The 13,158-nt window shown below is 41.5% G+C and overlaps 1 protein-coding gene across 2 annotated transcripts in view; it reads left to right on the top strand.

Moving 5' to 3' along the window:
• ARIH1 (ariadne RBR E3 ubiquitin protein ligase 1) overlaps positions 1–13,158 on the top strand; it is a 90,289-nt gene that overhangs the window by 33,677 nt on the left and 43,454 nt on the right. For both annotated transcript variants that reach the window (XM_067555982.1, XM_067555984.1), the window contains exon 2: positions 2,058–2,125. In XM_067555982.1, coding sequence (XP_067412083.1) covers positions 2,058–2,125 — 68 coding nt within the window. The remainder of the gene's footprint in view (positions 1–2,057; positions 2,126–13,158) is intronic.

Below are 13,158 nucleotides of genomic sequence, written 5' to 3'. Positions count from 1 at the left end.
AGGAGACCTGACTCCAGAAGAGGGTCCCAGGTCACGAGGGTCTTAGTGGTGAAGAGCCTGCACAGAGGGCTCCCATGGGGAAGACAGACTAATAGTAACTTTCCGCCATCCACTCCCCCCAAGCTGGGATACAGAGGGTGAACACTGCTTGTCTGGGTGTTGAGCCTTAAACTATACCCTTGAAGGGGCACTGCTAGCTGTATGCAAGGGGAAACACAGAAAGTGACAGATTAGCTGCTCCATGCTGCCAGGAGAACATGAGTGGCCGTATTAGGTCCTTCTAGCCTAGTATCCCGTCTTTTGACGGTGGCTAGTGGCAGATGCTTCAGAGGGAATGAACAGAACAGGGCAATTTATTGAGTGATTCATTCCACCATCCAGTCCCAATTTCTGTCACAGAGGTTTAGAGACACCCAGAACATGGGGTTGTGTCCCTGACCACTTTGGCTAATAGCTATTGATAGACCTATCCTCCATGAACTTATGTAATTGTTTGCATTTATACTTTGGCCTTTGCAACATCTCCTGGCAATTAGTTCCATAGGTTGACTAGGCATTGTGTGAAGAAGTACTTCCTTTTGTTTCTTTTAAACTTGCTGCCTGTTAATTTCATTGAGTGATCCCTAGTTCTTGTGTTTTATGAAGGGGTAAATAACACTTCCTTATTCACTTTTCTCCACACCATTCATGATTTTATAGACCTGTATCTTATTCCCCCCACAATCATCTCTTTTCCAAATTGAACAGTCACAGGCTTTTAATCTCTGTTTATATGGAAGCTGTTCTATCCCCCTAATCATTTTTGTTGCCTTTCTCTGCATCTTTTCCAATTTTAATATATCTTTTTAGCGATGGAGCTTTATCTGCAGGTTTTGCATCTGTTTTATGGCAGGGCCTGGTGCTGTTTTGAGTTGGTGGATCCTGGTCTGTGGGGTATCATTTAAAAATTACAATCTATACTTGATGGGGACCATATCCTGAAAGAAATCTTTCCCAAACCCCCTCTACAGGCCTGCAAATAACCCCCCATCCATGCCAAGCACATCATCAGAAGCAAGCTCCCCATGGATCAGGACCCACCAACTGAAAGCAACACCAGACCCTGCCATAACAACAAACGCAAAGCCTGCAGAGGTACCTTCACTGCTACAATGAACAATACCTGCCACAACACATCTTTTCAAGATCCATGGGTCCTATACATGCTTATTACAACATGTTGTGTGCCACTTCCAGTGCACTAGATGCCCAATAACTATGTGGGTGAAACCAGACAATCACTGCGCTTTCAAACGAACTCTCAGAAAAATAAGACAAAAACACCCCCATCACGTGTGGGCAAACACTTTTCACACAAGTCACTCCACATCTGACCTCGCAGTCCTCGTCCTCAGAGGATACCTGCACATCATTTTCAAAAGACAAGCCCTGGAGCTTAAATTCATAACTTTGCTATACTTCACTTGATCTTAGCCCTTAAGACATTGGATTTATGGCTTATTACAACAATCTGTAACCCACTAACTCTTTTTTGTGCGATGACTGCAGGGGTGTTAATTGGCCACTTCACTTTGAATGGTCCCTTAGAATGTAACTCCTTATGCTAAACAATCTGTTCCACCTTACATTTAGCTGTGACTCTGAGTACCTTTCCCAGATCTAAGGAAGAGCTCTGTGTAGCTGGAAAACGTCTCTTTTTAGTAAAATACAGTCGACCTGAAATCAGCTGCTGTGGTGATATGTGGAGCCCTGAGTCTACAGTTTTTTCTATTTTGCTTAAATGAATTTCTTAGGCTATCAGTTATGAAAAATGCTTATATTCAAACAAATTTTAAACAAACCTATTTAATTTTTCAAATGTGTTTATCTACTTGGACTAATAGTTAACCCACTGTAGAGAGCATAAGGACAGTACAACTTGTCAGTGAACATTTAGTATCTTTGGCCTCCATGTTTGTTTGTGCAGACCCTTATTCAGGTCCATGATCACCAATGGACTGAGTTACAAGAGTGTGCTGTTATCTGTTGTACATTAATTTCTTTTTTTTCCCCTTTAGAATCCAGCAACTATCACCAGAATACTTCTTAGCCATTTCAACTGGGATAAAGAAAAGCTGATGGAGAGGTAAGCAGCCACCTTTTTGGTTAGACTGACACCTTTCACTTGAAACCCATGAGAAGTGTGGGTAACTGAATTGATACGGTCAAGGACTAGATAAATACAAAGTGAATGGAGAATCTATTAGATGAGGTAGAGAAACTTTTCCTTTTTACATGGCAACACACTAGCTACTATTTTAGCACTGATAATTTTCAGAGTCTAATGGGCAAAGTAAATACCCATGAGAAATATATCCTTTTTTTTTTTTTGAGGGGGCACTTGTTGCTCTTGAGTCTTCTCCCTCCCCCATCCCCTTTTGGTTTCATGTGTATATGCTTTAGGAATTTTTTGTATTTTTGCAAGGATTCCCAATGCCCTGAAGAGAAGCAAGCATGAACATGTTCCTATTACCTTGCAAATACTTATAATACTCAGATTGGGTGCCTTCTTCATGTCATCCTTGCATGTTAGTTTTTTTCTGTGCCTATCACGATGAGTCTTGGGTGTCCAGAAATAGACTCTGAATTAATCCTGCTAAGACTAAATTGCTCTTGACTGATACAGGGCACCACTGTAGTATGTGCTAGCCTGCCTTGTTTTCATCTTTTGGACACTGACTTTTTTTGTCTTTTTTTTTTTTTTTTTTTTTGGGGGGGGGGGGGGAGGAGGAGGAGGGGGAAGTGTTATGGTTTGAATCTTGGGTTTTCTGTGTTTTGCTGCCGCCTTTTGCCTTTTGATTTCTAGCTTTCACAAAAATGTTGTCCAAACAAAATGTTTCTTTTGGAAATACAAAGATTTGTATTTTCTGGAGTGAAACAAGGCTTTGCTAGTGTGTATTTTGCTGTTGCTGTATAACCTCTGAGCCCCAATCCGGCAGCTAGATTGGTAATGCAGGCCAAATATGTGAGTCTCTGTAAAAGAGAATATGGGAGCTAGGGAAATCAGCTTTCTTATACAGGTTGATTAAAAATCTGGATGTCAGTCTAGAAACACTGACAAGGCAGGTGCTGGGACTTTACCTTGACCTCCATGTCCTTGCTTATCTCCTCTTTGCTAGTGTTAGAACACTAATTAAGACAAGAAAAAGGTAACTTCAGAGAGAGGGTGTGCACATGCATTGCAATACTATGGAGTCTGGTAGGATAACCACTTTTTCTGGCCTGTGTTGGTTACAGGGGATGTCTGGTCTGTGAGGCTGTTTAGGATATGAGGTGGTAGGGTGATCCAGTGCCTATTATGTTGGGTACATGTGGAAACAGTTTCTTTGGTATGTGCTGGGAGCATGTGGTCACTGATCAGGATAGGGTGAGTTAATTGGGGAAGTGATGGTAGCAAATGTCCGTTCCATATGATGGAATAAGACAGGATCTTGTCCGTATATAAAGTAATGTGGGGTTTAACCCATAATGGGGATATGGAAGAGGGTCTGAATTTTAGCTTGTTAGTGGGTGGATTTGCATTTTAGATGCCCTGACATAGCTTCACTGCAGGATAGTAGAGATATATAACAGTAGCTGAATGTTTTATACATGGTGGTCAAAGGTAAGGGAACATAGTTATGGCTAGTATTAAAACCATAGCCATTTTGACATTGTTTTCTGAACTACAGGTACAACTTCCTAGATTCCAGACTTTCAAACATGGTAATATTGTAGGAGTTAATGTTGACAATGGCTACAGGGTGTTCTGTTTGGGAAGAATGCAGTTACATCGAGGTCACTTAACTTGCTGACGGCAACCAGTGAGCGGTGACATTTGGATTCTTGTACAGAGAGTCGCGGTCTGTTTCTGTAGTGCTATTTGTCTGAATGTCCCATGTTGAGTATTTAAGAAGTCAAATTGTAATCCTGCTGCCATGCTTTATTTTTCACTTTGCAGTAGTGGAACACCTATATGTGCTTGCTTAAGCATTAACACCTGGTTTTCTCACTTACCACCTGTCTACTGGACTGTTTGAAGTAGCAACAGTTTGGGAAAGGAAGATTACAAGTGAGATTTTTAAAGGGACATTGCTGTCAGCTGTTAGATTAGGCATTTTTAAAAGAGAATTTTACAAACTCCAACAAAACTTTTAAAAACACATGTATAATTGCAACATCCTTGGATAAATATCAACCTTGGGTAATGTCATTTATTGTTAAAGGGCTTATCTTAATTCTAGGGTTTTGTGCAAAATTTTAAAATTACAGCCATAAATCAAGAACCATAAGTGACCCTTGCCCCACCCAATGCTATTAAACAATACTAACGGATTGCCAGCAATCTCCTACTATAGCATGGGTGTTAAAATTCCTCCCAAGCCACTATTGATGCCCCAGCCCTCTCTTTCCAGAAAAGCCTGCAGCACAGCTTTTTAGCACTTCACAGAAGCTCAGATATGTCAAACCAAGGAGTGAGGGGCTGGGGAAAAGTTTGTGTTCATTGTCCATAGAGAACACCCAGCTGACAGCCTCTTTTTATACCAAGGTACTAACTTGAGTGCTTCTGAAGACTGCAGTTGCTGTTGTGTAATCGTCATTTGAGCAGCCAGGCCCCATATCATTCAGAGCTTTAAATTTCACACTGACTCAGTGTCGCAGGGCTGGAAATGAGATCAAAATCCATCTTCTGCTCTCATCCCTCTATTTCAGCAATAGGTTTCTATTAAAAAAAAATGTGGCCACCTACTTAATGTAGATATGGTTAGATATGGTAATCTTACAACACGAAATACATATTTAAAGCCTTGTTTAGCTTTAAATATTCTCTGGTAAGTGTTCTCAGTATGGTGCTAGTGTAGGTGGTACAGAAAATGAAAATGACTGGTATTTTCCTTGTCCAAGTAGAGTGAAATACAGAAGTCAGCCAACACATGGGAAAAAATTCTATTAAAATGTTTCACTATTTAAAGGTATTAGCAGTATGCTTTTTCCAAGGAAAGTAACTTTTGACCCCATGCTGTCCATTTACACTCTCCTGCCTTCAGCGTCGAGGAACTCACAGAACAATGTTTGTTACATTTCCTGGTTCTTAATATTATCAAACTTGGGTGCCTAACATAAAGCACCTAAAGAAGGAGCCTGATTTTTTTTAGATGTGGAGTACCCACACATCTTGTTGCCTTCTTTCAGTGGTATAAAATATTTCCTCTTAGCTTTCAACCATGTTACTGACCTCTTGAAGTCTATCATGGCATGGACTTCTCAGAACATGGAGATCTCCTCTCTGTCCTTTGGTGCATTTTGTAATTGTCATGCACATTTTATATTGAATATATTCATTTTTATATCTTTGTGGTGATACTTTTGGTGTGGCATGATGTAGAGTCCAAATGGTCTGAGTTTGCTTTGATTGCAAGAGAGGTTTCATCAGTGGTATTGGTATGCAGTGGTATTAGCAAGACATCCAGTTGAGAGACCGTTCTATCCAAGCATTCATTGTCTTCCATGTGTCTCTGAAAGCAAAATTGGTGTGGAAAGGTACGTTGGCGCATTGAGGCTTGCGGGGAAGTAATCGTAGATAGCAGTGATTAACATTTGATGCCCAATGTGCTGCACAACTGCAGGAGAATAAAAAATGCTCATGTCGCTATTTTTCCCTCTTGATCTCAATGACTTATGCTACTGTCATTGCAGTTAGCAGGATGATGGTTCTTGAATTTCCTCAAAGCTGAATGTGCCTTTGGATGTATGAACTTTACCAGTTGGTTTGTGAGAGGAAAATACCATATACAGAATAAGGGTGTGTATCTTTGGAAAAGACAGAAAAGTGCTTGGAACTGAAGTTTTGCTACTTTCCATACATCACACTTATGCCAGGGCTGTGAGCAGCTACATCTGAATCCATCCCTGTTGAGCATACCAGAAAGATGCATCTAGAATTTTTCCAGTGAAGCATCTTCTAAATGGTTACTTTCCATGGTCAGATGTGGTTTAAAAATTCAGCTTTTGGGATAGTCTGTTTAGTTTTATTGTTTTTCTAATAATAATTCTACTTCTGAAGATGAGCTGGAATGGGATAAAGAATACTAGACACCAGCTCTCAGGATCCTAAACCCCCTTCCAGCCCTTGGCTTAACCTGTCTTCTATTTGCATGGTCAGCCTGAGTTAGTCCACCTGTACCTACATGAAGTTTATGAAGTGAACAGTTGCCTTCATTATTTTTCATATCTTCCTAGCTGTTGACTTGACATCACTTCTTTGGATACTGAAAAAGGGTATACCTATTACTCAGTTACAGTAGTCTTATTAGTGCAGCTCTATTCTGAAAATGAGTGTTCAAGTGGTATTTTGTGGGATGGTATGTACATGTCTAAATGATTTTACAGCAAAAACATATGGTTGACAAGGAAAAATCACTGTTTGCACACTATATATACTCAGCCTAGGATACAAAAGTCAAGCTGGGTTTTGTCCTCATTCATCACAAGCAATGAACATGGTATTTTCCCACGATAGGAGGATTAGGTCCATTATCTTAGGGCTTGTTTTTAACTTCAGAGCTGCTGCTAACATGACTCCTGTTCGTACACACAAATCTGTAGCTCGAGTTAGCTGGAGCAGAATGCACCAGCTATCTGGTCAGTCTGAGAGTGGGCCGAAGCTCAAGTTAGTAATGCAGTGGGGATGCTGCAGCACCTCAGCTGCTAACCTGATCACTATGTAGTTCTCATGGTATTTTGCAGTTTGTCTGCTCTCACTTGAGCTGGCTAGGGTAGGCTAGCTTGAGTGTAGTAACTCGAGCCAACTGTTGCAGTGAAGGCAAACCCTAGTGCTATTTTTTTCTCCAGCAGAAAAATATCAGCAACTTTAGTTTGTGACAACTATCTCTTTGATTCAGTACTTAATTTTTTATTTAACCCCAAAGCATAGTAGCAAATAACGTGGTGACAGTAGACTTAGTAGCAGTGCCAGCTAGTGCCTCATACCAGGAGTTTGAGTCATGAGCGTGAAAGAAGAACGCATTGTCTGGATTTTCTTCAGTTTTCTGTCAAGAAAGGCCATCCTGGTGTTCTCCAGGAGAATCCAGTTCGTTTCACAGGTTTGTGGAAGCTGCCCTCAGAGATTCTGGGTATGTATTAGCGATAGCTCTGTCCAATTTGGCCCAGCTTTTTTTGGTAAAGACTAGCTTTGAAAAAACCCAATTCCAATGGAAGTGTTTCCATGAGATTTACAAATTCCAGTGGAAGCACTTTAAACATACATGCCCCTATTGTGTTGGCAACCCACATATTGTGATAATACATGAGAATACATCACACCTATAAAAGGTCATTGGCATGTATTACTGCTACAGATCCATAGTCCTCAACAGACTGAGTCCTCTAAGGACATCAGGGAAAGCTGACTATAGCATTCGAATCCTTTCTGTGACACTTGATAGAAATGGTTGTCATGGTTTGCTGCAGCAGATGTCAAAATATGATTAAGACAGTGATTTTCAACCTCCTCAGTATTAAGACTTCATGTTACAACAAAGTGTCAGAGTCCTCTGTCTAGCCATAAAAAAAGAGAAAGTGGTTGCAACCTACTTGGACCTGTTTTATTTCATTCTCAGTATGACAACCTCTGGAATAGCCCCCACACAGGTCCTTTGCCTGCTTTAATTTCTCTTAATCAGTAAGGCATTTGTGCCCTTGTGCTTGAATTCCAAGGTGTCAAACAGCTTGAATTTCCAGGGCTGCTGGCAGACAGGTGAACATCTGGAATTGCACAAAATCAGGTTGGGAAATGTCATGTTATGTTGTCTGGTAAGGCATTGGAGGAAGGTAACATGGCTTGAGTGGCACCCAGATGGAGTCTCATGCTTGATAGTAAAAAAGTCAGTCTGGCTGGCTGACAAAGGGGATGATGTATTAACTCCTTCCCCACAGTGTCCAAAGGAATTAGAAATCTAGGTTACAGATCTTTTAGGATGGCTCTTAGGCCTTGTCTACATCAGAAAAATAAGTCAACCTAACATAGGTCGACTTACAGCCACCGCAGTAATTACTGTGGTTACTGATGTCTACACTGCCCTCCTTGGGTCAGTGGAGTGTGTCCTCACCAGGAGCACTTCGACCAAAGAGGAGCCCTGTGGGGAGCTGAGAGCCTGGTCTCCCGGGCTCCTGGTGGGCTGCTCCCTCTCCCCCTGCCCACTCCCCTTTCCCCAGCCCAGGGCTTCCCGTTCCCAGAGGGAAGCTGCCGGGGCTTCTTGCACCTGGGAGTGGGGTCCAGCTGCCCTAGCTTCTCCACTGCACCATGCTGGGAGCTGGGCAGCCTTGTCAATTTCATGGCTGAGCCGTGAAATTGACAAGGTGGCCAGGCTCCTAGCAGAGAGCAGGCTGAGAAGCAGCCCAGGGATTCTCCCCTCTCTGCCAGGAGCTGGGGGAAGCTGCCACGGACTTCTTCATTCCCTGCTCTCTGCCAGGAACCAGGCAGCCATGTCAATTTCACAGCTTGAGGAGGCTGACCCTGCTCCCTGCAGGGAGGAACAAGTGGAGAAGCTCCCATGCTCACCTGCCCTGGCTCCTCCTGGACCAGCGGCTCAGCTCTCAGAGGGGCTTTCTTGTCATTGGAGTGGTGAAATTGACAAGAATGATAGCCCCACAGCCGGTTTTAGTATGTCCTCATAGCAAGGTGGGAGGAGCATTTTGTCGATAAAACAGTGGAGGTGTACAGACTAAAAGTCAGCTTTTGTCGACAAAACTCTCCAGTGTAGACCAGCCCTTATGTGACTACATCACAAACTTTGTCTGTCTGGCCCATAAAAGTAAGGGCTATGAGGTTCTGACCTAGTTGGCTCAGTGAAAGGGGTGTTGGCTGTATATAATAGATAAGCTACAGCATAATGTGTTTACTGGGCTCTGCGCACAGCAGATAGCAGTTGGGGCCACATTCTCCTCATACAACCTTGCATCAAATATTCAGGTTTTCAGGAGTATGTACATGTAGTTTTTCTAGATTTCATACCTTTAAAATGTTTTAATGTATTCTAAACTTAACCTTAATTTGGAATTTCTTGGATTTCTAATATTTATTTTGGGGGTAATTCCAGTGTTAATGTCATGGATTTTACTCCAAATTATTGACAGGTACTCTGAATTTTAACTCCATGTTAATCTAGTTCTTGTCTGGGAATGGTATAAAATTTTCAAAGGCACATGTGGCAGTTAGGCACTTAACTCCTTTTGAAAGTTATTGGGTGGGTACCGACTCTCTTCCCCCTTATTGACTTTAAATCTGTGTTCTTTTAAATAAATAAATAAATTGTCCATTGGAACAGCTAATACCCATTGAGGCCATTTTCCAAATGCCTCTAGCATGTTTCCATATTACTCAGATCTCCAGTCTAAGTACAGAATGTTGTTACATGGAAGAAAATACCTTTTGAATATAAAACTTTTCACGTGCAATTGTGATCAGAATGACTATTTACTAAAGATTTGTTGAAACAGAAACTTGAAAATGCATTCACATTATCACCTGCTAATAACTCCCGTTAAATGAGAGAAGTTGCTTATGTCCTTGAACCTCATGCAGACTAGACAGGGGCAGCGAAAATGGCTTCGTTCAGTGGTTTTCAAACTGTGACTCAGGACCCCAGAGTGGGTCACAAGTCACCAGGCCCATTGTTAGACTTGCTGGGGACCGGGGCTGAAGCCAAAGCCAGAGCTCCCTTTTTCCCCCTCCGGCCCCGTCCGGGTCGTAGTAATTTTTGTTGTTGGAAGGGGGGTTACAGTGCAATGAAGTTTAACTGCTGTCTTAGTTAAAGGATGGATTCCCTAATGCCTGTACTTCCCAATTAACATAATTCTATCAAGCATGAAGAATGGACTTGATTTAAACTCTCTGGTTCTAAAAGTAGACGTTAAGGCCATGATTCAACACTGGGTAACGGATATCCTACATACTCATAAGTGGGAATTCATTTTCTGTATTAGTGGACACTTACTCCAATTGGAATTCATATAATTCCATTGCACAGAAATCTGGCTCTTTGATAGTTACTAATGCAAAAACTTAAAATACAACATTGTAAGAAATAGCATTACAGCTTTGTAAGACCTAGTCAATCTGAGACGACATAAGACTCACGTTACTACTTCATGTCAATGTTTCTGCTCAGATTTTCAGAGCATGAGAAATGACTAAATGCACTAGCCAGAAGGTCTTTACTACAAATTTGTCTGATACGTTGCTGTTTACAATGGAATGCAAATTGTCCTGTTTTTCTGGGATTGAGACATTATCTTCTGTTCTAATTGCAATGTTTCCGCGACAACCAAAAATATATTATCACAAATAGATATCACTGAATGTGTACAGGGAGCAGCTCTCTTCTTTCAGTAAGCAGGTGCTATTTTTGCATAGTCACTTTCTGGAGTGAGACTCTCACAAATGCAGTAATCCTGTACTAGGAAAATGTGGTTTTCAAAATACTGACCTGGATATCTAAACTGTCTGCCAAAGCATTGGAACTAATTGCTATGTCGTAAATCTTCAGTTTGTTTGCATATTTCTATAGTTTTCTTCACACAGCATTCAAGAGTATTTAAATGTTCACATCAGTTTCTTCAAAATGATGTGGCTAAAAGTCTTGCAGCAGGAAATAAACAGTAATATTTTTATTCCACCTATTTCATTTATTTTTAGCCTTGCAGATCCAGCATAGTTGAGTGAGCTGAATTCTACTTGTGCATCAAAATTGTTTATAAAGTTCCAATTAAAAGGCTATTTATACTCACCCAAGCCCTTTGAAAGCAGTGAGGTGCACAGTTGTCAGAGCACAGTAGGGCCTACAGAATCTCTTCTATCAATCCCACCAGTCAGGAAAGGGATAGATAAGACAGAAAATGCCACTATATAAATCCAAGGTACGTGCACAGCTTGAATACTGCATGCCGTTCTGGTTGACCCATCTCAAAAAGGATAGATTAGAATTGGAAGGGCAACAAAAATGGTTTGAGGGTATGGAACAACTTCCATATGAGGAGAGATTAAAAAGTCTGGGGCTGTCTGGCTAGAGGGAAGTTACTAGTGGAGTTCCTCAAGGATCAGTCTTAGGGCCAATCTTATTTAACCTTTTTATTACGCACCTTGGCACAAAAAGTGGGAATGTGCTAATAACATTTGTGGATGACACAAAGTTGGGAGGTATTGCCAGTACAGAGAAGGATCAGGGTATCATACAGGTCTGGATGACCTTGTAAACTGGAGTAATAGAAAGAGTGAAATTTAATAGTGGAAAGTGCAAGGTCATGCATTTAGGGACTAATAACAAGAATTTTTGCCATAAGCTGGAGATGCATCAGTTGGAAGTGACAGAGGAGAAGGACCTGGGCGTATTGGTTGATCACAGGATGACTATGAGCTGCCAATGTGATGTGGCTGTGAAAAAAGCTAATTTGGTCCTATGATGCATCAGACAAGGTATTTCCAGTGGAGATAGGGAGGTGTTAGTACTATTATACAAGGCGCTGGTGAGACCTCATCTGGAATAATGTGTGCAGTTCTGGTCCCCCATGTTTAAGAAAGATGAATTCAAACTGGAACAGGTGCAGAGAAGGGCTACTAGGATGATCTGAGCCATGGAAAACCTGCTTTATGAGAGGAGACCCAAAGAGTGTAGCTTGTTCAGCCTACCCAAAAGAAGGTTGAGGGGAGATACGATTGCTTTCTAAATACATCAGAGGGATAAATACCAAGGAGGGAGAGGAATTGTTTAAGCTCGGCGCCAATGTGGACACAATAACAAATCAATATAAACTGGCCATCAGGAAGTTTAGACTTGAAATTAGATGTAGGTTTCTAACTGTCAGAGGCCTAAAGTTCTGGAATAGCCTTTCAAGGGGAGCAGTGGGGGCAAAAAACCCAGCTGGCTTCAAAACTGAGCTTGATAAATTTACGGAGGGGATGATAAGATGGGACAGCCTAATTTGGCAATTAACTGATCTTTGACTACTAGTGGTAAATATGCCAATGGCCTATGATGGGACATATGATGGGGTTGGCGTCTGAGTTACTACAGATAATTCTTTCTTGCGTGTGTGTTTGGTGAGTCTTGCCCACATGCTCAGGGTTTAGCTGATCACCATATTTGGGGTCAGGAAGGAATTTTCCCCCAGGGCAGATTGGCAGAGGCCCTGGGGGTTTTTTGCTTTCTTCTATAGCATGGGGTATGGGTCACTTGCTGGTGCATTCTCTGGTGGATTCTCTGTACCTTGGAGTCTTTAAACCATTATTTGAGGACTTCAGTAACTCAGTCATAGGTTAGGGGTCTATTACAGGAGTTGGGTGGGTCATGTTCTGTGGCCTGCGTTGTGCACAAGATCAGAGTAGATGATCATATTGGTCCCTTCTGACCTTAAAGTCTGATTCTGAGTCCATGTAATAGAGGTCTAAAATTATGAATGGTGTGGAGAAAGTTAATAAGGAAGTGTTGTTTATCCCTTCACATAACACAAAAACCAGGGGACAGAGTGAAATTAATAGTCAGCAGGTTTAAAACCAACATAAGAAATTAGTTCTTCATACAACATGCTGTGAACCTGTGGAACTTATTGTCAAGGGATGTTGCGAAGGCCAAAACTATATAACTGGGCTAAAAATAATTAGATAATGGACAGATAACTCGAAAATTGCCCCGTGCTGTTTGTTCCCTCCAAAGCATTTGGCACTGGCCACTATCTGAAGACCGGGTAGTGAGCTAGTTGGACCATTGGTTTGACCTAGTAAGGCAATTCTTAAGAACATTGAGCAGATGTTTTCAGAGAACTAGGCACAGTGACTCCAAAATCTTTGAGTGATAACAGGTAACTTAGACCCCATCATTTTGTGTCTATGTGCAATTGTTTTCCAGTGTGCTTTATTTTGCATTTATCAACATTGAATTTCATCTGCCATTTTATTGCCCAGTCACCCAGTTTTGTGCTATCCTTTCATAACTCTTCGCAGTCTGCTTTGGACTTGACACAAAATTACTTGGCAAAGTTGGCAGACAACTATCCTATCTCACTGTTTACACCTTTTTCCAGATCATTTATGAATAGGTTGAACAGCATTGGTCGCAGTACAGATCCTTAGAGCCCTGCACAGAT

Source organism: Emydura macquarii, unplaced genomic scaffold (genome assembly GCF_026122565.2).
Source record: "Emydura macquarii macquarii isolate MOO-44397 ecotype Brisbane River unplaced genomic scaffold, CSIRO-AGI_Emac_v2 contig_1644, whole genome shotgun sequence".
Classification (NCBI taxonomy): Eukaryota; Metazoa; Chordata; order Testudines; family Chelidae; genus Emydura; species Emydura macquarii.
Note: the sequence above shows the minus strand (reverse complement) of the source record. Positions and strands in the feature narration are given on the sequence as shown.